The 26389-nt window shown below is 41.6% G+C and overlaps 2 protein-coding genes and 1 long non-coding RNA gene across 13 annotated transcripts in view; 1 reads left to right on the top strand and 2 right to left on the bottom strand.

Moving 5' to 3' along the window:
• Positions 1-4125: 4125 nt before the first annotated feature.
• cpb2 (carboxypeptidase B2 (plasma)) lies at positions 4126-8766 on the bottom strand. Its single transcript, XM_028466845.1, has 11 exons — positions 8430-8766; positions 8272-8347; positions 8076-8200; positions 7006-7114; positions 6813-6914; positions 6628-6732; positions 6441-6551; positions 5842-5932; positions 5558-5760; positions 5378-5462; positions 4126-4340 (listed from the first exon to the last, which is right to left on the bottom strand). The coding sequence occupies exons 1-11, from the start codon at positions 8543-8545 to the stop codon at positions 4126-4128; spliced, it is 1338 nt and encodes a 445-aa protein (XP_028322646.1). The 5' UTR covers positions 8546-8766.
• Positions 8767-11191: 2425 nt separating this feature from the next.
• The window catches only part of raph1b (Ras association (RalGDS/AF-6) and pleckstrin homology domains 1b), a 48231-nt gene continuing 33033 nt past the window's right edge, over positions 11192-26389 (bottom strand). For 2 of the 11 annotated variants that reach the window (XM_028466696.1, XM_028466713.1), the window contains exons 7-18: positions 25361-25447; positions 24224-24298; positions 20983-21060; positions 18622-18781; positions 18410-18531; positions 18109-18174; positions 17897-18040; positions 17069-17179; positions 16883-16981; positions 16664-16784; positions 16452-16588; positions 11192-15337 (exon numbers count right to left, since the gene is read on the bottom strand). In XM_028466696.1, the coding sequence (XP_028322497.1) occupies positions 12524-15337; positions 16452-16588; positions 16664-16784; positions 16883-16981; positions 17069-17179; positions 17897-18040; positions 18109-18174; positions 18410-18531; positions 18622-18781; positions 20983-21060; positions 24224-24298; positions 25361-25447 (4014 nt within the window). In that variant the 3' untranslated portion in view covers positions 11192-12523. Of the gene's footprint in view, positions 15338-16451; positions 16589-16663; positions 16785-16882; positions 16982-17068; positions 17180-17896; positions 18041-18108; positions 18175-18409; positions 18532-18621; positions 18782-20982; positions 21061-21199; positions 21527-24223; positions 24299-25360; positions 25448-25556; positions 25572-25671; positions 25682-26389 lie in introns of those variants that run through there. The other 9 variants (XM_028466705.1, XM_028466723.1, XM_028466732.1 and 6 more) reach the window with 6 other exon arrangements.
• Positions 12557-26388, top strand: LOC114475789 (uncharacterized). Its single transcript, XR_003675506.1, has 3 exons — positions 12557-12567; positions 24204-24208; positions 26210-26388. It is a non-coding gene; the product is annotated as an uncharacterized LOC114475789 (long non-coding RNA).

The raw sequence follows: 26389 nt of genomic DNA, 5'->3' as shown, positions 1-26389 counted from the left end.
GCAGCTGTTTTCTAACTTTGAGACGGATATTGCAATGTATCATTGTGTGATCTAATAAATACACATATATATATATATATACAGTATATATCGTATCTATAGTTACTCCGCTATGGAGTAAGGCCGAAAGCTCGTCTCCGCTGTAATATCACAGAAAATGTACGAAAAATACGGAATTACGTTCTTTTATGTGAAAAACGCAATATGACAAAGGTCACCTCACATGCATGTCTTAGGACAACGCAACACATTCACATGCACCTTTCCTGTTAATGAATCTTGCAACATAAACCTCGTCATATGACAGCGTTCACTTCCTGAAATGGAAATAGTTTTATGACACGGTCTATAGCCTCGCTTACATGTTTTGGTCCAATATCACACATTTCTACAATATACTTCCCAGTAAAACAGCGGGCCTAATGTCTAACGGTCATGGCGAGTTTCATGCAAAATCTGGCGATACGTAATCTTGTGTGACTTCAGCACACTTTTAAAGCACAGAAATATGAAATAATTAGACAAGTTAACTTCAAATTGAAAAAAAGTATGTTTTTTTTTTTAAATTTTTCAAATATTTTTTTATTTTTTCTGAATTTTTCACGTTCCGATGTGCGCCCGCCCCCTCTTTGTTTACATGTGTTAACCCTTTGAGTAGGCTATATGTGATATGTGTGCCACAGGCATGTTCAATTTTTTTATTCGCACTATGCTGTGATGCTCAGGGAAAAGTTTATTATATTTTTATTTGTAATGTTATATGTTATAGAATATGTAATTATCTGACTTCTTAATCAGAAAATTGAAGTTACTGTGAAGTTGCTGTTGCACTTTTTCTTAAACCTGGTTAAAGCTTGAAATTGTTGAGTGACAGAGTCTCATTTACTTATATTTTGGGACTGTTCTATGCATTTTAACTCTTGAGGACAATCAGTTACACTTTTGATAATATATCTGATGTCTGCAGTCATTTTTAAGTGCATTTAAAAAATAAAAATAAAAAATCGAACGTCAAATCTTTCTTTAAAAAATCTGAGATTTTTTTTTTTTTTTTTTTTTTTTAAGGCAAAATCCCCCAGCCCTAATTACCCGTGTTAAAAATGTTTAGGATGATTTCGGGAGGTTTAATGGCCAGTGATGAGATCTGATTAGGGAAAACCAATGACATGGAAATGGGTCAAATATAGCATGGTTTAAACAAGCTGATTAGATGGAACTTTCAGTTTGAAAGTTCCATCTAATCAGCTTGTTTAAACCAAAAAAAAAATCATGTTTAAAAACTAATACTGCACATTCTGAACAGGAATGTTCATGGCATTTCTGTATCGTTTTGTTATAGTTTACCTTCCTTAACCTGTGTGTTCATCACCTGAGCCCAGTCAGCGGACCAGAAGTATAAATATAAATATATATATATATATAGTATATATTATATATACTGTATATATAAATATCAAGTCAAACTCAAGATAGAGATTTATCTCAGGACAAAAAAGGTGAAGCGATCAATTGTCCCTCTGCCGAGGTGCTGCTGCGCTGACATTTGAGCTTTCCAGACGACATCTGCACATTTATGCGCCTTCCATTGTGCCTGTATCACAGGCTTGTCAATTTCGTAAGGACAGCTCCACAAAGACTCCTTTCTTCTCTGTTGTTATGGGAATAATGCTTCTCATTGGTGTCCTGCCAAAACCTGTTGGCAACGCAGCCATGTGAAGTTATTGATTGCATTGATAACAGAGGTCTACCATGGAAACCATCAGCCTCTGTCATATTGGGGGGGGGGGGGGGGGGGGGGGGGGGGGGGCATTGTCCAGCATCACAAATAAATATTTAGACACGAGCAAACAAAACCTCTTCATGGGGGCTTTGGGAGGGAGATAGGACCTGTTTACTGTATGTATTGAAAGCTGTCATCACTCCCTTTGATCTAACGCTGACATGCCTTTGATCTCTTTTAATATTTAAACTCGCAAACGGACCAGTGAATAGGCAACAAAACAGACATAATGCTGCAGAAAAACACAATCAAAACAAAAAAACAGTGTTCTATATAGAGGTGATTGTTTTCAAACAGAGGTTTGGGGCCCAAAATGGGTCGGAAGTAAAAATAAATAAACAATAATAGTAGACCATACCAAAACCTGGCGTGCGTGCATGTGAATATTCAAAGAAGTAGAATAAATCTCACACATCCAGTATGGGGCGAAGATTGTACAGCTTTACATTTAACATTTAGATTTTCAAATTTATATTCAAATGTAACATACGTAGCATTTAGATTTAATATGTAACATTTAGATTTAATATTTAACATTTAAATTTAACATTGACATTATATTTGATGCATGAGGGGGGAAAAAATAATACAAAATTGACATACGTTTTTTTAAAACGTGGTTTTGTTGCTAAATTTGCGTTTACATGTAACATTTAGATTGAGATTTAACATATAGGTTTAGATTTAACATTTAGATTTAAGCTTTACATTTAACATTTAGATTAAAATGTAACATTTATATGTAGCATTTAGATTTAATATGTAACATTAAGATTTAATATTTATCATTTAGATTTAACATTGACATTATATTTGATGCATAAGAAGAAGAAAAAAAAATTAAATTCACATACGTTTTTTAAAACGTGGTTTGTTGCTAAATGTGGCTGTTTATTACGGAGGCTGGGAAGTGTCAGGTGAATGCATTTAAAGAAATTAACACAAATGCAAAAAGGTCACAACAAGGCCAACAAACATAAAACACAAAGTGTGCTCGTTTACAAATGCATGTTGACATCTACAAACTTCACATCCTGCAACACAAATAACTATAATGAACACAGCCAGAGCAAATTAAGTGTATTTGACTCACATTTCATGACGTCTCCCATTCTAAAGTTGTCTTCATTGCTTTCGTCGCCCAGTTGTTGGTTATTCACAGCAATTAAAACTGCTAAAGTCAATGCAGTATCAGTGTTTTCAAAGTTGTTGTTGTTGTTGTTGTTGTTTTCTTGAAATAATCCTAATTTCTTGATGTTTATCTTGCTGTTAAAGTATGTTTAAAAGTTAGTTTCCAGTACAGCAGGAGAAGCAGGAGCAGCAGGAGAAGCAGGAGAAGCAGGAGAAGCAGGAGCAGCAGGAGCAGCAGGAGAAGCAGGAGCAGCAGGAGAAGCAGGAGAAGCAGGAGCAGCAGGAGCAGCAGGAGAAGCAGTAGCAGCAGGAGAAGCAGGAGAAGCAGTAGCAGCAGGAGAAGCAGGAGAAGCAGTAGCGTGTTGTCTGTGGTTCTCCTGTAATCAGGAGAGCGCACTTCGCACCTGGTGAGGGTTTTGTTAGGCTGCAGTTCTCCTACTGACCGCTGCCGTTGGATAACATTGCGTTTTCCTTGGAACCCAGAGGGGCGCTGTTTCACCGATGTTAAATTTGAAATATTTAAATTTTAGACCGAATGCTTTTGCTTTTTAAAATTAATTTATTAATTATTAGAATAATTTTTTTCTCAACGGATGTCTGGATTTTAAATAGTGCCACTACTACTACTACTAGTGCTACTTTTATTTTATTCTATTTTTTTAAAATAAAAAAATATATCTGAAAAAATACATGTCCATATTCAAATTCAGGATTGGGGTCAATTACATTTCTCAGTTGCAATTACGTTTTCAATTACAATTAAATTACAATTACAGTTGCCAGCATTTTTTTTTCCATTTACAATTAATATAAAAGTTAACCTTTGTCTTGCGCTAGCTTTCTGTTAGCCACTCCGGGTCCTAAATCAGCTGTAAACTACACTAAAAAGTAATATTCATCACCTTGTTAGGCTTCCTAATCAATGAAAATATTGGTATAAATATTGATATTTTGTATTAATATTTTTTATCATGCCAAAATTGACCCTAACCCTGTTAAAAGTATTGCGCTGAATAAAATCAAACATTATTGTATCAATTTATGTTTGTTTATTGAATGTTTTCATGCATACAAAACATATTTGCCTGAAATTCCCAATATTTATTTTAATTTAAGCATATGCAATAATAATAATCAACACTGGATGAAACACAGACGTGCGTACTGTTACAACAATCACTACCATGTACTTGACTGATCTTTGTCGTAACTGCTTAGAAGGTTCGAGGAGCACTTGTGGGGGACTGAGTTTTCTCCAGGACCTTCAGAGCTATGACCTTTGTGGCTAGCAGAGCTTCATTGCAGGCACTGGAAATCTGAGACGGTGGCAACAGGAAGCCATAGCGGCCGCGGTCCTGCAGCTCAAAGGTGAAGGAATATTTAATGCCGAGGTTGTAGGCCCAGTCGTCGGATCCACCAGGAGCCAGATCTAAAGACAACACCGCTATAGTCAGATCTCAGAGGACGCTTACGCTAGTTTAAAGCTATCGTTTTCATCAGATAAAGACAAAGTGTAGGCCTCATAGATCGATAGATCACATGTAAAAGAGTGAAATCGCTGCTTGAAAGTTTGCTTTGAGCTTCACTGCGCATTGCATTGTGGGATGTGGAGTCCCACAGACAGATAAATAGAAGTGTTTTTCCGTCATTCTGAACTTTGCCTCCAAAAACTCTGCCAAAGTGACTATAAATCCGTGTATCCATTCGTTCATTCGTTTTTCATTATGTAACAAAAACATGAAAAACAAAAAAAAACACTCATTATTTGATATTTGTTTCCAAAACCAAAATGAAAAAACGAAAAACGCCTTGTTTTTCAAATTCCAGCTCTTTTGCTTCGGTACAGAAAACAAAAAACGAACACCTTGATTAGTTTTCTCCATTACCGATTGGCCAAAGTACGTGACCCGGAAGTGAAGCGTTACACATTCCAAGATATCTTTAGCTTTGGAACACTTAGGAGTCTCTAAATCCTCCAAAATGTCCGTGAGGAGGTTCTGTGCCCAACACCAGCTAAAGCGAAAAGGACACGTTTCGGATGCACAGTTGGAAGCAGTGATCTTGTCATGCCGAATTGTCGTTAGCATAGCCGTTAGCGTTGGACGAGAGTACACTTCCGGGTCACGTACTTTGGCAAATCGGGAATGGAGAAAACGAATAAAAGTGTCCGTTTTCAGTTTTTCGTTTTCTGCACCGAAGCAAAAGAGCTTGAATTTGAAAAACAAGGCGTTTTCCGTTTTTTTCATTTTGGTTTTGGAAACAAATATCAAATAATGAGTGTTTTTCATGTTTTTGTTACATAATGAAAAACGAATGAACGAATGATACACGGATTTATCCACCACATTTCTGGTGTTCTTCTTTTTTCACGGACTGAAAGATCCAAATCTGGTCGACATTGAATGCCTGGCGGAGTGAGATAATGTCACAGGGAATACCGGGAAAAAAACTAGACGCCTCACTCACATATCGTCTTCGCCCCTGCACCGTATCTGTAGATGTTCCTGTAATACCTCCGGATTTTCTGTGCTGCTTCTTGAGCCATCTCGAGCTTAAAGAAAGAAAACATAAAGAGAAAGAAGTTGTGTCCACAAGCAGCTTGAGGGTGAGGCACAGGTCGGTACATCACAGCCACCAACCACACACCAAGTCATTGTGGTTGTCTGACTCCTCCAGGGTGTAGGAGTAAGGGAAGAGCAGCATCTGAGAGTAGGAGTGGATGGTTAAGTAGAGCTGGATCGAGTCCTTGTGGCTGCGCAGGAAGTTGGCCACGGCCTGCGACTCCGGCTCCGACTCCGGGAAGGCGCCGCAGTAGATCTCGGAGCAGGGGTTTGAAGAAGCGCCTTCTGCTGTGGAGAGCAGGAAGCAATTGCGAACAAGGACAAAGAAAATTTCTTCAAAGGAATTTTAATGTGTCGGAAAAGGCTTACTGCACCAGTTGGCGTCAAAGTTTCGGTTCAGGTCGGCCCCGAAGCAGCCGCTGCTTTTGCTGATGGAGCGGTTCTTCCTCCACATCCTGTTCTGCAAGAAACCAAAACGTGAAACATCAATAGCTGGGTTTCATGTTACAGACGTTTGCAAAATAAAAGCGATATTTCTGGATGTCGACAAATTATAATTGTGCTTTGAACGTGTTTCTATTTAAGGTTGTTTTGGGCAGGCGCCTCGTAACTCCCTTAAAATCTCATCCTGCGAGACTTCGCTGGAGGAAGACGGACGCCCCGAACCTCCTTTTAACACTCCACGTTCCTTTGTTGTTTCACGTCTAATGTGGCTGTAATATTTTATAGTCTAATGCTAAGAAATGTCCAGGTCTTCTCTTCTGTCCACACATACCGCCCCATGACTTTGAGTAGTCATGTGACCACATACGTCAACATCAAAACGTCTGAAATCCCTCCTCATGAAAGCGTAAAAACTTTTTGGCGGTATTGGTGTTTCCTTTACCAGATTTTATTGCGCTATTTAGATTTTGCACATTTCTGAGGGTAATGGAAACACAGCTAGAGTTATCCACAACAGCCCTTACTGTTGTCCATGTGTATTTGTATCCATCAGGGTTCATCACAGGCAGGATGTAGACGTCCATGTTGTCCAGGATGTTGGTGATATCTACATTTTGTTGGTGGAAAGACAAAGACTGACAGACGATGGGCAGATGTTTAATTTCAATGAGCTCAGGATAACATCACAAATACGAAATCCCGTCTACTCACATAGTGAACAAACCAAAGGCAGAAAGCAGGTGAGACCCACTCTCTGGCATGAATACCACAGTCAAGCCACATTGCTTTCTTATTGGGATTATCATTCATGGACAACTGGGGGGAATAAAGAACAAAACTGATCAAAACAGCCTCAATACAAAGGTTTCATTGCATTATTCAGTCACGTGGTTCACCTTCAGAACATAAAGGGGTCGCTTCTCGTACGAGGAGCCAATGAGGATGACTTTGACTGTGTTGGGGAAGTCGTGTGCGGTCCTGTTTATCCAATAATAAATCTACAAACGTGAAAAACACCCCAGCACACAAACAATCAACGCTGTGGGAAAATAAATGGCGCAAATTCATGCTCCAGGCTACGGAACCTACGTCCTCCAGGCTGTGGTATCTCTCGTAGAAAGATGAGCTGCTCCGTGGATCCGTGGAGTCGTTCCTCGTCTGCATCTCCATCAGCTCGTTGGCGTTGGCCAGCAACACTCTGAGGTCCACGCACAAAATAATGAAATATACAGGGTTTTTAAGAGTTTTTAGTGCGTGACCTGTGCGTGAGAAGCAGGGTTAGGATAATTAATTACACTCATGACATAATTATAATTGTAATTTTAATTGTAAAAAAATCTGTTGCTGTTGCATTTATATTTGAGAATTCAGATAATTGACATCATAATTGTCATGGAAATGCTCTAAAAACTTGTCAATTACAATGTAATTAAATAAACCTGTGGAACCATGACACAGTTCTATGGCTTACACACACACATATACTGTATGTAGTTAACAACTATTAAAATGTGTTTCAGATATACAGTATACTGACAGGAAAAAGGCTCAGACAGCCACACCAAATATAGTAACACCAATATTTTTTATTGATTAGGAAGCCTAACAAAGTAACCAAGAGATAAGAAAGGGGTGTCAAACTCGTTATAGTTCAGGGGCCAAATGCGGAGCGGTTTGATCTCAAGTGGGCCACAGATTTTATGCGGGAAAACAAACTTCTACGTAAACAAAATACAAGATAAGTAAAAAAAAAAAAAAAAAATCAACAATATTTCAGCAGTAACATGGTCTCCCCTTTACATTTTCTTAATTCTGTGATACATTTCTATTTAATTAAGGACGATGTTAAGTTATAATTGGGGGAAAATTAAAAGATTTTGTAAGAATTTAGATTTTTTTCCCCCCAACAGTTAAACATTAAGAATGACTGCCATCGTTTGATAGGTTTCAGTAACTGTAATTAATTGAATTTGAACTTTAGTGATTGAGAATGTAATGGTAATTGATGTTCAGGGCAAAACTAATAACTGTAATTGTAATTGTATTGGGAAAAATGCTGGTCACCGCAATCGTAACTGAGTTGGAATTGAACAAGGATAATTGAAGATGTAATTGCAATTGAAAAATGTAATTGACCCCAACCCTGGTGAGAGGCTTACTCATGTGACATGCCGTGCATCTGCAGGAGAGCCTTGACCCTCTCTGAGCTGGCTGCAGGGACAAAGAGGTGGACTTGGGTTTCCTCCTGGATGTAGTGAGGGGCGACTGGCTGCCACAAGGCTGTCTGATAAATAATCATATTCAATGTAAGGATACAAATAATCAACCATCTGGAATCAGTTCATGTCAGTTTACCTCATACTGGATGGAGATGTTCCTCACAATGTCCACTTGATGTTGAGTTTTGGGGCTAAATGACAGAATTTGATCCCTGGTAAAACAAAAACACAGATTTATCAAACATGTCTATTATTTTCCTCACATAATGTCTGAAGATCTCCAAAGAAGCTCACCGTGTTTCCGTGCTGTGGCCCGTCTTCAGGAGCGCCACCAAACTTGTTAAAAGGAGGAAAATCAACATGGTACTCATGGTGTCAGGGTCCACTTTCAAAGTGACAGTGGTTTGCATAAAGAATGGGGGCAGGGACAGAATATCGACTGCATGTGTTCTGTTTATTTAGAAGTTGAACTTTACTTTATCTTTTTTCACGATCAAGGCCAGAGACCATTAATGGACACATGGACACTAAAGCACAGCACAGGGAAATCATACAGATGCTGCTCCATGTGTTCTATCACTGCAAGTACAGTAAAAACCCTTTGGTCTTATATACAGAAACTTATTCATAACAAAACAGGTCATGTGATTGGTCTCCAAGGGAGTGGCATCATCTTTTATTTTGAAAAATAAAAGACCTTTCCCTCCTGATACAGACTCTTATCATGCAGGCAAAATACCATAAACATAAAACAAAATGGACATCATTTTGAAAACAAGTTACATCGATTTTTCAATACTATAAAATATATGAAAAGCAAAAAAAAAAGCTGTAAAACTGTAACTTTCATTCTGTAAACACTTTTTTTTAAAACTTTTATTCTTAGTTATCTGGTCTGTTATCTGTACAGATGTGCATTTTTGTATCAATAATTTAATATTAAATATGGTGCACTTTATTGTAATTGCTACTGTAATTTGTGCTCAATTAAAAAAAAAAAAAAAAAAAAAAAAAAAAAAAAACTATAAACGCATGTGCGTAAACCACGTCACTTCCTCCACTCCACTTTACAACAGAGCTCATGGGTGTTTGCATAATAATAATAATAATAAAAAGACAGAGCTCATGGAGTATTTGAATGTAAACCAACCATACGACGTTTGTTAAAATATCTAATATTACATATGTGGTGTTTTTAATTGTTCATTTAAATAAAGACGAGTGCTTTGTTGTAGGTTAACAGCTCCCCCTGGGGCCACAAATACTTCATATACTGATTTGTGTAACTAACTACCCACATTGAATAGATGTTTATGTATTATTTGACCAGTCTTTAAAGCTTTGTTATTTTTGGAGCGTATAATATTTAAATTCTGAAATAAATGCCTGAAAAACAGGTTTTGAGCCACTAGGCTATGAATAAAAATTGATTTTATCTCTGTCCTCTGTAATTTAAAAAATACAAAATTATATGCTGGTCAAGATGGATACTAGCAGAAACAAAGTAATATTTTAATTAAATACTTAGATACTAAAGTAATAATATAATATCGATGAATAATAATAAAACATATACATAATATTAATAAAAGATTGATTGACTGAAATGATGCACCCAGCAAGTCCATTTTTATTATATTTTCATTTATCCAACCAGACACTTAAATCCTTACTGCAAACTAACACAAAAAATTACGAATCGCTTTGATGTTTCCTTTGAAGCGATAAGCAGACGCCTCTGATGAAGACTGGCAGCTGACAGCCAAAACATGTCAGGAGATCAAAGTGGATTTCATAAGTAACAGTAACAACCTGAACATTAAACATTAAAAAAAAGAATCTTACTGGAATTACAATGCTGAAGTCAAGGAGATGTTTCTGTAGTTTTGTTCAAGGTTTGACGAACAAAAAAAACATGTTTAAAAGTTGGTGCGCGCGCATTGATCGCCTACCTGTTGGCAGCATCATGAGTTATTGACCTGCCGTGTGTATGAGAACATATTTATCCTGCTGACTCAGCACAGGAGGATGGTCTCAGGTGATCCAGCTCAGGGTCCAGTGAGCAGGTGGACTGTTTATGGACAAATATTAAAAATTAGCTAAATTATCATATGAATGCGAAACCGTCAGAAGAAAGCTTACCTCCAAAGAAGACACATTCTTTACATAGTGATAAAAGGATTGTTTGGGGGAGAAAAAACAACAACTTTTGTAACATGTTAACTCATCACTGCTAGTTTTCCTTCTATATAAAACAACTTAACCACTAGGGGGCACCTAAAGCATCTTAAAGTTGATTTAAACCAGTGGTTCTCAACCTTTTCGGCCCAAAACCCCCTAAAGAAGGTGAGACAGGGTCATCTATAAGGGGGAATAACAGATTTACGGGGGACCATCAATAAAGTCTGTAAAATGTTGTTTCATTGTTCTATAAATGTGTGATAACCATATCTATTTATCTGAATAATTAGTATATACTGTAACTAGTATATAGTCATCTTAAAGATGTAAATCCTGGTTTTAATCAAAAATAAAATGAGTTAAAATTTAAAAATAAATAAATAAATGGTGGTGAAATTGAGTTTTAAAAAAACCACAGAATTGGTTAAAAGTTGCAAATATGAGCGGTCAAAAAAAAGCGGCAAAAAGGGTTGATATTGGAACGATTAGTTTTAACTGTAAATGTGGTTAAATTGGCAAAAATAAGCATGCAACATGGTGAAAACATTATGTGGAAAAGTGGTGGAAAGGGTTAAGTGCTGAAAATGTCTTGAAAGTGGAAAAAATGTGCAGAAAAAGCATTGAAAATTGATGAAAAAGTGGCATAAATGGGAAAAATGGTGCAAAAATGCATTAAAAAGAGCAAAAACATGGTCAAGTAATGAAAATACAGTAGGTTAAAATGTGGTATGTTTGGTGTAGTTGCAAAAAAATTATTAAAATAAGCAAAAACGGCCGCAAATTGTTCAACAAATACCGTCTCCTGACCCTAAGGTTGAGAACCCCTGGTTCAAACAGTTTCCCAGAAAGGCTAGAATCATGACTCTGACACAATGTAGTTTGAACATTTATATTGGGACTTTCAGTTTATATGCAAAGACACATTTACGCCATTTGTCTTCATTTCATTTGGCCCACGTGTTTGCGTCAGCACATCAATAACTTACACAGCGCACTGTGTATCAGAGCGATGACAACGGGATGTGAACCCACGGCCTCTTTCTGGGGGGGGGGGGTGTCTCGTTCCCTCTTAAGGCGTTTATGTAACATTTCCACAGCACGTAACTGACTATAAATTATGTGAAATGTTGTGAAATGAAATGTCACCCTGGAAACAAACGCACAGACCAGAGATAGGGCTGTAGCACCCTAAGATCAAAGGCAATGCTGAGAGAGAGAGGGAGAGAGAGAGAGAGAGAGAGAGAGAGAGAGAGAGAGAGAGAGAGAGAGAGAGGAAAAAAGAAGTATCCATCATGTGCCGAAGCAGTCCTGTCACCACGAATAAATGTTCAACATTCAGTCCAACACGAGTGCAACGGTTCCTGTTAGCATATAGGATGAGTCAATGATCTGAGGTGAGATCCAGAACTTTCCACTCCTTTCATAATGGACTGAGGGAATTCTGCACTGGAGCGGGATGGGGGGGGGGTTGGAGGCTAACGGAGTAGCAGCTGCGACTGTACAAAAAACAAGAGTGAAGGCCAGCACACGGGACACACTCACACAGTTCACAAAGGTTCACTCCCATTGGTGTCATACATGTAGAAGTACAAGATTTGTATTAAATAAGCACGAGATAATAAAAAAAAGAAGTTTCTTCTCTTTGCACAGACCTTTGGTTCATGTCCTCTGTGCAAAACATTTGGAATAAGGCTTCCTTCTAAATGAAAACAGTCGAGAAATGCTTGAGACGACAGATTTGGATTTTTGGGGCCTGTATGTGTGTGATCTGCAGTGCTTTGGATCTACATTCCTCTGTGGCCCTCATCTTTGCACACTTTAATAATAATAAAAAAAAATCCTTCAATTCATCAGTAAATACATTATCGCCTTGTTTGTAACCATTCGTACATGCACGCTCACAGTGCACACACACACTGATTTACAGCTTGTCGTCCATGCAGCACCAAAGCAGAACGATTCATCTCCAGTATGACTAGCTTGGCTCAGAGCTGGATCCAGTAACATTTGAAGAACATTGAGATCAATCTGCGTAAACAGACTGATGTTATTTATGAATATCAGGAAAACCAAAAGATAAGTTTAGGATTAAAAGTTTTTCTTCACTTCCTGTGACCTTGCACTACTTCCATTATCCAGTCCTGATTCTGGACCCGTGTTTCAGTATTTACAGCCATCTTGAGTCGCTCGTTATCTGTCCGTTAAGTTCAACACTCTCCAGTGAGTTTGGTAGCGTCGCCCCGTTTGGGTGGTGCAGGTGGGGGTCCACGTCGTAGCGTTGCATAGCCTGAGATGTTTCCGGACATGTAGCCGCCGTTGGCCCCGTTGCTGTGCTTCTCCTGGTCCAGCAGCAGCTCAGGGGGCGGGGGGGGCAGAGCCATGTCGTCCATCGTCGTCCCGGCCGGGTCGCACTTCCCCGTCAGGCCGGTGGCGTTGACGGAGCCCTGGCGACCCACCGACTTTCGCTTCAGTGTCCGGTTCAGGTCCTCCAGGAAATTGGGCTGTCCGGAGTTTCCTTTTGGGGACGTGGGAGGAGGCGGGGACAGGGGAGGGTGTTCGGGGGTAGCGTTGCTGCGGCGCCCCAGCGTGGGGGGAGGAGTCTTTTTTAGAGAGCTTTTACCCCATGTTGAATTACTGACAAGAGGGACTGGTGGAGGAGGAGGCGGAGCCTGAGGCTGAGGGTTGACCACTGCCACCCGAGGAGCTCCTCCTCCTGCACTGTGAGGGTCAGTACTAGGGGGCGGGGGTGGGGGGAACAGCTCGGAGGCCGGGGGTGGAGGAGGGAAGTAGGTGCATTCAGAGGGAGGAGAGGGGAAGTCTCCACTGGTCTGCTTGGTCTGGCTGACTTTGGCCTGCAGGGCCAGAGGGAGGTGGGACAGGTTCAGTTTGCCCGGTTTAGGGGAAGCCCGAGGTCCACCCGAGGAGTCCTTAGAGGGAGACCCAGAGGAGGGACACCCAGAGAAGGCAGCGCACACAGCAGAAGAAGAAGAAGAAGAAGAAGAAGAAGAAGAAGAAGAAGAAGAAGTGCCGTTGCTCTGAGGAGCAAACTTAGAGAGCAGGTTTCTCCGGGATTCCTCGTAGGAGGTGGAGCTATCCATTTTGATGCTGGAGTTCCTCTGGGGGGTCGGAGGAGGTCTTTTTCCTCCTCCATTAGAGGAACCAGAGGGAGACCTCCTCATGGGGGAGCCCAGACTTCCAGGAGGCAGAGGTGGAGGTGCTGGTGTTGGGCCTGTGATGGGTGCCGGGGGCGGAGGAGGAGGGGGCGGAGGGGCGGGGAAGCCGTTGCTGCTATCTGGAGGTGGAGGGGGGAACTCTGGGGACTGCAGCTGGTGCCCCCCCACGGGGTGCCACTTAGGTTTAGTCTTCACCGCAGGAGGGGAGAGTGGCGCTTTGGGGCTCTCCGTGTGATTGGCCGGCTGGGGTGAGGCTCCAGGGAACTGACTGGCCAGCTGTTTGACTAGAGACATGGTGGGCGGGGCTACAGCGGACAGCGGTGCTGCTTTGGAGAGGCTGTGCTGCTTTGGCAGAGTCGGAGGAGGAGGGTTAAAGTTGTGGTTTGCTTGAAGGCTAAACTGCTTCTTGAGAGGTGCGGGTGGAGGAGGCGGTGGGGGTGGAGGCGGGCAGGGTCCTCCGATGGATGCAGGAGGCGGAGCCGGAGGGAAGGGTGAGACAGGCGACATCGGCTTGGGGGCGGAGTGAGGGACGAAGCCTGGGGTGAAGGTTTTGGGCAGCGCGGGAGGAGGAAAGAACTGGGCCGATGCTGGGAGCTGCTGGAGAGGTGGGGGAGGTGGTGGCGGCGGTGGAGGAGGTGGTGGGGGTGGCTGGGGAGTGGGGGCAGGTGGCGGCGAGTCCTCGAGGCCACTGTTTGGAGACAGGAGGTCTCGTGGTGGGCTGGGAAAACGCTCCCTTAGCTCCTTCTTCAACCCAATGTGGAAAAGTGGCTCCGTACTGTAAGCTGGAGCAGGGGGAGGAGCCGGGGGCGGAGGAAATGGGACGCCGTTGTTGATGGGAGCGGGTGGAGGCGCTGGGGGCGGAGGGAGGAAGGCTGGTGGGACGGCCGGGCTGGGAGGCCCCAGCCTTAGCACAGCCATCGCTGAGCCTGGGGTGGGCATAGACAGTGGTGGGGGCGGGGGCGGAGGAGGTGGGACATTAGTCCTTGCAGCAATGTGGTTGACGTTGGGTTTGGGGGGAGACGGGGCTGGGGGCAGGACCTGCTTACCCACATGATGGACGTGCTGGGACATCTTGTGCTGGTTGGCTGCCTGGTTCTGGTTCTGCAGCCGCGTGATGGTGCTGTACTTGTACATGGTGGGGGCTGGCGAGTGGTGCGACACCATCTGGACCGGTGGCGGCGGTGGCGGAGGAGGTGGAGGAGGAGGTGGGGGCGGAGGAGGAGGGGAAGGCGGTGCAGGCACCTCCTGCTGCTCCTGCATTGGGGGCACATGGTTGTAGGCGGCTGGGTACCTCTGGGGGGACTGTGGAGGGGGCAGAGCCTGCTGCTGCTGTATTGGCGGCGCGTGGTTGTAGGCGGTGACCATTGCTGGGTGCCTCTGGGGGGACTGTGGATGAGGCGGAGTCTGCTGCTGCTGCCCTGGCGGCATGTGGTTGGAGGCGGCGACGGTCCCTGGGTGCCTCTGGGGGGACTGTGAAGGGGGCTGAGCCTGCTGTTGCTGCATTGGCGGCGTGTGGTTGTAGGCGGCGACCGTTGGTGGGTTCATTTGGGGGAACTGTGGAGGGGGTGGAGCCTGTTGCATTGGCGGCGAGTGGTTGTAGGCAGCGATGGTCTCTGGGTGCTTCTGGGGGGACTGTGAAGGGGGTGGAACCTGCTGATGCTGCTGGGGGACTTGTGGAGGAGAATGAGGTGAGGGGTGTGGCTGTACAGGAGGAGGCTGCTGAGGCTGGGACTGAGGGGAGGGGGTCAGAGTCAGACCCGGGTGGTCCACCGAGTGCTGACTGTGATGGCGGTGGCTGTGGGACGCGTGGGGCAATGTGGCCCCTCTGGAAGCTTCATTACGCATCTGCTGAGAGAAAACAGAATTGTTTCACTTTATTTACACATTTATAAGGATTTAGAGCAATAGTGAAGTATAAACAGACATTTAAAGCACAGATGTTACATTCTAGTTTTCAGTCTGAAAAGGTTTGTTTTCATCTGCATTTATTGAAATTGTCAAAAAACTTTCACAAATTGCATTGTGGGATGTGATTTCTTGTGTTGCTCCCAAAAACTCCGCCAAATTGACTTTCCAACACATTTCTGGTGTTTTTCCAATTTTAGGGTTGTAGCAAAACAATGGCAGTTTCTCTTTTTTGAAGAACATGCATTCATCTATGGCAGGGGTTCTCAACCTTGGGGTAGCGAGACACTGGGAGAGGGTTGCCAGATGCCTTCAGGAAAGCCCATTTTTGGGTTTTTTTCTAGAACTTTACCAAACTTGCTATATTGAACCTATTTTCATCACCTTTTCTTCCCATATTTTTGCTCCTTTTAATGTATTTTTGCTACATCACTGCCATTTCTGCCACTTCATCAAATTTCAACGCCTTTTCTGCAAATTTTTTCCCACTTTTAACACATTTTCGGCACTTACAAACCCTTTCCATTACTTTTACCACTTCATGTCGCATATGTTGACCCATAATTGTTTAACCCCTTTTCACCACATTTTATGTTTATTTTTGCAAATGTAACCAATTTCTGTGGTTTTAAAACTCCATTTCACCAACTTTTGTACCATTTTTTTGTCACTGTTAACCCATTTTATTTCTGATGGATTTTATTCAGATAAATAAATTAATGTTATCACAGATTCATAGAACAATGGACCATCATTTTGCTGACTTTATGGATGGACCCCCAAAAGCCCTGCCCTTTATTCCCCCTTATAGTTAGCACTGTCTCCACATGACTGTTCTTCACTGTTCAAGTCTGCGTTCAACCACCTGCAAGTACAGTGGGGGGTCCCCGGTCTCTGGAACCTTTATTTTGCAGGTCACGGGCTGAAAAGGTTGACAACCACTGGTCTACGGGACTCCAAAATGTCTATGAGATGTATTATTTACTGATCTATGAGGCCTACACTTTGTCTTTATCTGATAAAGTTTCGATTCGTCTCCATCAGCTTTAACACCTACCTTGGTGTTTTCCTCAATCTGCGTGCCTCTTTTCCAGGCCTCAGAGAAAATGGAGCTGACCACACTTTGGGAGCGCCCGTGGGAGGAGCTTGTGTCCACCCCGCTGTCTGAATGTCCCGAGTGGTTAGACTGGGACTCTGAAGAAAAGGCACAAACAACAAAATAAATATAAAGGCTTGATCAAAGCAACACTACAAAGCCTTGGCACCAACCAGGTATGCTAGCGGAGCTGGAGCCGGAGCGGATGCTGGAGGTGGACAGAGACGACCAATCGTACGCCGCCTCCGTCCTTTTCATGGCTTCCTGGTAGTTTGTGTAAAGTTGCTTCCCGTACTGCGTGAGAACAGGCCAAAAAACCCCAAAAACTATCAGTACACACTGTGTTAACATATTTGACACCTCGTGTACTTTTAACTCCGGTTCGAACCGACCTTGGCGATACGAATCCCGTTCACCCACTGGTGCAGGGTCCTGACGTCATCACAGCACAGATACTTAATGTACTGAGACTTCTTCTGGATTTGTGGATGCTGTAAAAACATTTCATACTGAGTTCTCGAGCCATACTTCCTTGTATTTGTTCCCCTGTCTATCACAGATTAGTGTCGGAGCTTCACCTTCAGGGCCAGGCAGTAATCGGTGGGAGCTTTGTATTTGCTGCGGTAGTCTTGGCCATAATAGACGTTCACGTGATCCAGCTGCAGGAAGCACACCAGATCTCTGGATGCCTTTGAAGGGGAAAAAACACATGTGAAGAGCATAAATTGTGAATGCTTTGTATCTGCTGTAAATAATGATGCTGAGAAGGATTTGACTCTCTCAGTATCTCAGCTTCACAGTGGGTCAATTACATTTTTCACTTACCTTTACGTCTTTAATTATCCATGTTCAATTATGATTACGGTGACCAGTATATTTTCCAACTACAATTTTAATTTCCTGCCTGAAAGTCAATTGCAATTACGTCCTCAATTACTAAAGTTCCATTACAAATGATCACATATACCGAGCCTAAATTAACTAGTGTGTTAAGGTTTCTATTATTCAGACAACTGCTACTTAGGAAATCCACTTTGATCTCCTTGGTTACCTTGTTAGACTTCTTTGAAATTATTGGTATTAACATTTTTGGTGTGGGCCTCTAAGCCTTTTTTCAGTCAGTACACCCATCGATTCATTTTTTTAAAAAATATGATACTCAAAAGAACTGACAGTTAGTGGGAAACTTAATATGAAACTTTTTATTGATTAACTACATACAGTATGTGTACGCCAGAGAACTCTATGATTGCTCCCCAGTTTTGCGTTTAATTAAAATGTAGCTTTTACGATCACAAAGTCAATTATCTGAACTCAATTACAGTTACAATCATTATTACTCCATAATAGTAATTAATTATCAATTATGCAATTACAATTATAATTGACCACTAGTGTCTGCTGACCTTGGCTTTGCCTTTGGGGACGTAGTAGATCCCCGAGGCCCTGAGTAGAAAGTAGCGTTTCTTCCACGACTTCTTTCCATCCTCTTTGAGCCACAGGATGCCCTCGATCTCTGGCACGGACACTGAGCCCCCACAGAAACACTCCTAAAGACAAAAAAACATGACATTTTTATTACACATGACTTCAGAGGGGTGTAACATGTTGCTTTTACCTCTAATAAAGCTTCTTTGTTTCTGTCAGCCATCTCCGACGTCTCCTTCCGCCCCAACAGATAGTTCTGGAAGTGATGGAGGAGAGGAGAAGGATGGGGGGGGGGGGCGTGGTTAGGTGACCTTGTGGATGTTTTATGAATAATTTACTTTTACAAGCTTTGACCCACTTCCACGTCTCCATCACACACTGCTCTGTGGGACGCTCAGCATACATAAACAATGTAGCAGCTACAGGCAGCTTCTACACACAGAATGCAGGAGCAGCTCCGCCGTTGTTATGACGACGGCGCGCGCGCTCACCTGAGGGTTCTTGAACAGGGCGTATTTCTCGATGCGCTCGATGAACATGAGCTTGTTGTGGCTGTCCCGCGTCCAGTTTAGGAGATTCTCCACCAGGTTCTCGTGGTCTTCAAAGATGCGCTCTGAGCAAAAAGGGAGGAGACAAGTAGGCGTCACATTCCAACCCGTACACCCGTCCCGTCCTGTGTGTTGCAGATACACCAGACGCTCACCCATCTGTAGCTCAGTGATGGTTTCCACTAGCGACCAGTCGGGGCTGTAGCCACAGTGGGACTTATCCAGCAGGCTGTCCAACACCTGCCTGACCGTCTGACGCTCGTCCACCATCATGGTCTTGGAGCTTTCGTCTGACATGTGGACCCTGATCACCAGCTGAGGGACAGACAACAACAAAGAGGATTTATCATTTGAGTTTACACTTCTATATTGGTTAACATCAGTAGCTCAGGTGTTTTCATTACTCTTGGAAATGAACAAAATCAACGAAACTGGTAATGGAAACACCTGAATTTTGAAAAAACTCTCAAATATGGCTGAAAAGTTTTTATACTTTCATGAGGAAGTCTTTTCAGACGTTTCGATATTGAAATGTGTCACAAAAGAAAAGCAAAATGGAAACACTGTGCCCGCAACTACATACCGTACCTGGTCACATGACCACTTCTCTCTAAGAAAGCATGACGCTATACGCGTAGACAGTAGAGAAAATAAAGTCATTCCAAAAAACGTGGAGTTTAATTGAAATTATTAATTTTAGGGGCTGAGATATCAACAATGCAATTAATGGAGACAAATAATGCGATGGCACTATAGGAGGTACTTGAGAGAAATGTATTAATATTTAATTTTTAGTTAAAAATCAGTCTTGGTCCCACATCAGGCAGGAGATTATCAGAAATAATAATAAAAAACTATTGAAATAAATCTATTCAGGAGGCTATAAATAATGATTCATTCCACTTACAGTATATACAAAATGAGATTCTTTAAAACAGGGATGGGCCACAAAAAAGTGCTTGTATCTGATCCGAGGGCCACATTATCAACATTGTCTGTTTTTTGTTTTTGTGGTTTTGTTCTTTAGTCAGTTTGTCATGATTTTGTGTGTTTTTTGGAGTCATTTTGAGCATGTTTTTTTGTGTGTGTTCTTGTTGCAAGTAATTTTTTGCATTTATGCTGTCGATTTGAGCGTTTTTGGGGGTCGCTTTCTGCATTTTTGTTGTTTTCTATATTTTCCTATCATTTTTGTGTAATTTTGTTGACAATTACTAGTGTGACTATGAAGCTATTCTGTAATGTGTTGTTGTTTCTTGTGCTTTCACAGTCATGTTGCTTGTTTAAGTGGTTGTTGTGTCATTTTGTGTACCTTTGGAATTGTGTGTGTGTTTTCTTGTTAGTGCATTTTGCTGTCAATTTGCGTTTTTTGGGCGTTATTTTGTGTATTATGTTGGGCTTTATATTCCTTCCAACTTCTTGAAATACAATTTTGTGGGATTGGTTTTGGGGGCCACACAAAATTAAACAAAGGAGGTATGTCAGCCAAAAAACTTTGAGAACTACGGATCTAAATGGCCCAATCTGGCCCCCTGGACTTGAGTTTGACACATAATCTAAAGCAACAGCAGCAAAAAGTCAGTCTTCTTTTTGAACAATGTGTTTTTCAGGAAATGCTTCGACTGTCAACTGCAAGTCTTCTTGGGAGGCGTCTGCCTATACTATTATTTCAATATTGAAACAGACATTTATGCTGTGCTTTGCTGTAAAACCGACTCCTACAAGCTAGAATTAAGTCCCTAATAGCAAACACTAATACTGCAGCAATCAGCTCAAAGTTTGGGCTTATCCAAAGCCAACGCAGAGTTGATCCCTCAAAGTATTCGTGGAAGTCCAGCGTGTGAAGCCAAATGTCCTCAATATATGACCTCCTGCCTGTGCCCTCCCACTGTGAACCCGACATCCAATCAAAACAGAGTCCAGATGATTGAAAAGAAATCTACACAAATTATAAATGTGGATCCATCAGACATGGAGAGTCTGCCCTACATAACCAACACAAGTCTAAATGAATGTAAACTGTTATTAAAAAGCTGAAGCTGAGGCTTGTATTTTCTTAACGCACCAGTCGTACCAGCAGCCTTTATTGTGCCGGTTTGGATCTACTCCGCACACTGAATCTGTTATTCCAACACAGTCGGGATTCAACCATTCATTCTGCCAGTCAAAAGATGCCATTCTGCTCTCTTTCACTGGCAATAAAACGCTCCCACAATGACTTCCCATTGGACGTGAGCAAGGCACCACTGTTGGCCAAAGAACCATCAGCGACGTGACGGTTAAATAACACGCCTTGTGTTGCTCGTCTGCCTTTTGCATTGTCTTTAAACGGCTCGCCGGATTCCTCGCACCCTCCCCAGCAGATACACGCAACATCAAACGCCGCAATGACCTATTTTCTCTCACTCTGCTGCTCGGCTGTGAATGAAGTTCATAAAGAAATGAGACGAATGTGAGAAGACGGCGATCGTTGCGCGAGTTCCTTCTAACGCCGAGTGTGTTCATAAACGAGGAAATACCTTTTTGACCTGCGCTTCTTTGATTTTCTCCAAAGCGACTCGGATCTTCTCCGCCTTTAGCTTGGCAGCCTGCTCCTCCTGGATGGACACACAGTGCAGACAGTTGACACACAAAGAATAAAAAAAACACCTTATCCAGCAGAAACATTTGACTCTATTAAAATGTCACCGGCTGTTAAAAAAAAAAAAAAAAAATGGATGCTTTCGTCTGTCTCACCTGTGCCCTCCAACATGACGCCATCACCTCCATTCTACAGGTTGGAAAATCTAATTAACACAGCCAATCGCAGCACTTCTGATAAACGTGGGGTTATGGTTTCATAGTGGCGTCACACGGTGGCTTCCTTTGATCTCGCTACACAGCGGAAGGTTAACAATAGTCGAGGATCCCCAGAGGGCGAGAGGCTGAGGATCAGCTAGGAAAGACTTCACTCAAAGATATCCCCACCAGAGGGAGGTTGAAATAATGATCCAGATGAGAAGAAAAAATAGTTACTCCAGAGATAAAATCCAGCCTCGACTGAGGGTCAGCAGCGCCGTGACACACACACACACACACACACACACGCACACACACACACACATGGTCTGAGAGGAGAACAACTCAACTATAAGCACGAGACACACAGCACGGAGCACTATGCCCCTCCCCCTTGGCTTCTGTCACCCCCCCTCTCCATCACTCCCTCACTCTTTCACAAACATGCAGAGGTTTGGGTGCGTGCCCAATCGATGGGGCATAATCCCCCCCCACTACTAAAAAAACTGTAGTAAAGAGCATCGGCAAGGCTTTTCAACCATTAGCCAATCAGGAGGAGAAGAGCGACCGTGACCAACTTGGTTCCCTGAAGCTAAACTACAGTGACAACGACAGAGGGAGACTCCGCTGAGGTGCTGAATATTTCAAGTGATGTGTGTAAGGGAAGGAATACGGGGGCAAAAAAGAACATTTATGACCCAAACTTTGTTTTCCACATGACCAGCCTGAGTGCACGTCCACAGACGCTGTTTGCCGACATGGCGCCGGGTGTTTAGTCACTCGAGTAAAGGAAAGGAAAAAAAAACTCTGGAGAGTAGGTCACGGGATTACAGTTCAGAGTAAATCTCAGTCCCACTGTGAATTCACCTTGGCCACATGGTAACAGGTGGGCAAAAATGGTCCAAAAGTGGCAAAAATGTGGCAAGAAAAGAGTGTAGAGTGACTAAAATGGGCCAAAAGCAGTCAAGAGTGGCCAAAAAAAATGGACAAATAAAGTGGAAACGGGTGGTATGTAATGGCAAAGGGTAGCTTAAATGGCAAACAATAGTAAAAAGGAGCAAAATGTGGTAAACAATAGTGGAATAAGGGCAAACATGTGGAACAAAGAGGGAAAAAATTAATCAAGTGGTATTTATTGGGCAAAAGTTAGCTTATTTGGATGATATAAGTGGCCCAAAAAAATTAAAGAAAGGACAAAATTTGGATGAAAGTGCAAAAATGGGATATTTAGTGGCAAAGAGTAGTTAAAGTCTGAAAAAAGGGTCGGAACTTTCTGAAAAGGGGCAAAAATGGGACAAAGAAAGTTGCAAAATGTAAATAGATAAAAAGGGTTAAAAAGTTTCCCCCTTTTAAGAATTTCTGGGAGAATAATAATTAAAATTAAGACAAAGAGCCACATGTTGAGCAACAATAATGTGTTCTACGTGGTGACACTGATAATGTAGTGGACTGGTCTGGACACAAAATGCCAGGGCTGAATTATTGTCCCAGTACATCCCTGCCTTTCGTTGATCTTTACTCTTAAATCCTCAACAGAAGCAAATCCCTCTGAGGCCATTCAGATCTGTGTGCTTGTTCCCCAACATCACGCCCTCACGTCTTATTCTGAAGCCTGAGCCAAGTGAGCCAAGTCATGGTGGAATAAATTAAATTCAACCAGAGCAAAAGAAACTAAGCATTAGCTTCGTATATGCGCCGACATCTGAAACCAGTGCATGATTCATGACGCTCCCTTACGGCAAGTAATGTTTTATTTCAGCACCAAAGAACAGAACATTTGTGATGCTATGAAGACATGAGGATGTAAAACTACAAAAATAATTTAGCCATAGATAGGCGTCATTTCCAATAAACTGGCAGCATTTATCACTTTTAAAGATGTTTGTTGAATAAACTGTTGACTGTTTTATTTACATCCTTAACCCAAGTGTATCACATTCACATCACGGATGTAGATTGTGTAAAATATTAGTTTTCTTTAAATATAAACACATCTTCTAAAAATTGGTAATTAAGTTTCCAATGTTATTACTAATAAGTGCAGCGGGAAGTTGAAATCCACAGTTTCATTTTTCCAGTTGAATAAGTCAAAGATGAATTATTCCAAAAAAAAGATGAGAGCAATATATGAGCAACTGCATCTGTTTCCTTCATGTTATGGAGCCCATTTGTACTGGTGAGTCGTCACTGAGGTTGCAGGGGGTGGAGTTTCCAGTTAATTCCAATAAATAATTCCCATTGTAAGTTTTTTATTTTTTAATTCTCCCAAAACTCCTGAGTTTAAGTTTCTGAGGAAATTAACTGGATATTTTTCCCACTTTCTCATATTGACATATTATGTGTAACACCATCACAATTAGATTTTTTTCTACACATTTATATGCTTGTGATTTCTTGCTTTGTATCAAAAATACACACAATGTCAACAATGTGTTTTAACAGGATTAAATGTGTCAGAGTTTTACTTTTTATGGCTGAACATATAGAAAAAAATCATTTAATATGGGAGCACCACATCATGGATCTCCACCAATCGAGTGGAGACCTGGAACGACAGAGACCCCCACAATACATGCATTTTTATTTTGACATTTTTACCTTTATTTAGCCTTAATCGTTAGGCCACGCATAATAAAAAAAGAGATGTTCAAAAAAACTCTTGTTCCATGTTTTTATAGTGTATAATAATTTCATTAGTTAAAATTTATTTGAAAAACGATGGCTTTAAGGGTTCAGGTCATGACCTTATAGTAGAAGTTAACACTAAATCCTAAACGGTCCAGTGAGAACGATTAGTCCATCTGACAAGATAAAATCCATGTTGGTTGGCAATTATTAATGTTATTTTCTTTTTTTTAAACAACACTATCTTATTCTTGCCAAAGCAACAGGGATTTTCCTTGAAAACAAAGGACATGCAGTGCAGGAGAGATGCACGCGTGAGAGAAAACACAGAGGAAAGCGAGTGTATGGTGGCGTCACCTTGGTCAGGAGGTGAGAAGGCTTTCCGGCAATGCTTTTCAGAATGAGCGAGGTTTCTCTGTCCAGATACGAGTGCTTGGGTGAGGGGAGGAGGGAGAAAAGCAGAATAATAGTTAGAAAGAGTGAGGTTAGTGCTGGATGATTCAGGGAAAGAGTTTTTAATAATCAAAAGTGTGTTGATTGTTTTTGGCAGATTGGAGGAAGCAGGTGGAGGAATGAGCCACAAATTGCAGGACGATGATGCGGAAAAACAAATTAAAAGACGTTAAAACCTCGTTACTCACACCTACTCTCACCCATTCATTAGTGCATTGACTGAATTAGTAGTTAATATGTTAAAAAAAAGTCAACCATGAACACGAAATATGGTGTAAGCCAAACATTGGCATGGTCTAATTTTATGTGATACAGACACACAAAACAACAGCAGAAATAAAATACACAGAATGACTCAGCAACACATACAAAATTACAGAAAAATAAACAAAAGTAAAACAAAAATATACAAAATTAGCCCAAAAATACTAAAAACGACATCAGAAATACATAAAGGGAAAAATATACAAAAAACAATCAAAATTAGAAAGAAATTGCTTCAAAAGAATGAAAAAATTACTCTAAAAACACAAAACAACAACATGACTACAGAGAACGATGAAAAAAATGACAACAAATATAAAAAGGATTAGAAAAATTTACTAAACGACAAAATAAACTGAAAATTATACATTAACAGCAGCAAAAATACAGAAATTGACAAAAAAACACAAAATGACTGAAAACACACAAAACGACAACAAAAATGACTCTTAAAACACAAAAATACAAAAAAGATACACAAAAATACAACAAAGACACACATAACGGCAGTGAAATAATACAGACAAAAATACACAAAAAATACTCTAAAAACATAAAAAAAACAATGACAAAATTACAAGTAAAATACAAAACAATGACTAAAAAACACCCAACATGACAATAAAACTGAAAAAACAAAAACTAAAATAAACAAATTGTGGCCTTCAAATCTGCCCATCAGGTCTGTGTGGCCCCCACTGTGATAAAAGTTGCCAATGTGTGCTTTTGACTGCAAATCTCACACACACACACACACACGCACACGCACGCACTTACGGTGGCTCGATCCACTTCGCCCTCTCGTGAGGTGAAGTCAAGCTGCCGCCGAGTCGGCCTACCGTTGGCACGTCGCATGGTGGCATGCTGGGATGTGTGTGTGTGTGTGTGCATAGAGGGCACAAAAAAAAAGGTGCAAACACAACGTGAACACATGCAGTGGCAGCACAACAACATGCAGGACATCCAAACATACTGGTTAAGAGCTTTGAGAAGTGGAAGCTGTTAATACGAGTCACGTGTGAAGCTACGACGACACCGTCCAACGCACAATGTACAATGTATGGGCTGCGTTGTGTCTTCAGGCTCACATCACACTGTGCATGCGTTCGTGCAGAAGCTGGATTGAGGTCAGTTCAGCCTGGTCAAGTGCAGGGTTTTAGGAAGTCTTAAAGGGATCCTCCACTGTTTTCACAAGTTTGGCCTAAAATCTTTGAAATGTCCTCATTAGAAGATTGAAGCCTAACAAAACACATTATTATGCATCATATTCATTTCATTGCCTTTTAAAAATGGGACTACTTTACAGTTTAAGAGTCTGTGTTCCGCCATCTTGAAATCACAGGATTGATGATGTCACTGCCTGTAAACATCACATTGTTTTCTATTGGAGTGAAGCATTCAGGCTGATTTTTAGATCATTTATAAGCATTTTTGGTCAACATGACAATTTGTGCTGCTGTTGGTTGATTTAAAAAATACAAAATAAAAAATCAGGAAAAGTTAAAGATGCCAAAGATGAAGAAGAGCTCTCCTAAGGGACCTTTATTCTCCCTTAAACAGTACATGGCTGACCCTCTGGTGGCTGAAGTTAGCCTGTTGAAGACACACAAACCCTGAGAATAGAAGTCCTCAACAGTCTGTGATTTACTCGTTAACTTCAGCCACCAGAGCGTGTCAGCGCACTGTTTAAGAAAGAGTAAAGGCCCCTGAGGAGAGCTCTTCATATCCGCTTCATTGTCTACTACGAAACCGCAGAGTTGGAACGGTCAACCCCTGCGGTCATAGATTTATTTATCCTGTTTTGGT

Source organism: Gouania willdenowi, chromosome 2 (assembly GCF_900634775.1).
Source record: "Gouania willdenowi chromosome 2, fGouWil2.1, whole genome shotgun sequence".
Taxonomy (NCBI): Eukaryota; Metazoa; Chordata; class Actinopteri; order Blenniiformes; family Gobiesocidae; genus Gouania; species Gouania willdenowi.
This window is presented reverse-complemented; position numbering and strand designations above follow the sequence as displayed.

Excerpts from the sequence above, each read along its gene's own strand:
- cpb2 (XM_028466845.1), bottom strand. The coding sequence starts at position 8,545 with ATGCAAACCACTGTCACTTTGAAAGTGGACCCTGACACCATGAGTACC. Across the intron at positions 8,348-8,429 it reads GGCCACAGCACGGAAACACG|GGATCAAATTCTGTCATTTA; the intron begins GTGAGCTTCTTT and ends TTGTTTTACCAG. Across the intron at positions 5,463-5,557 it reads CAGACAACCACAATGACTTG|CTCGAGATGGCTCAAGAAGC; the intron begins GTGTGTGGTTGG and ends TCTTTCTTTAAG.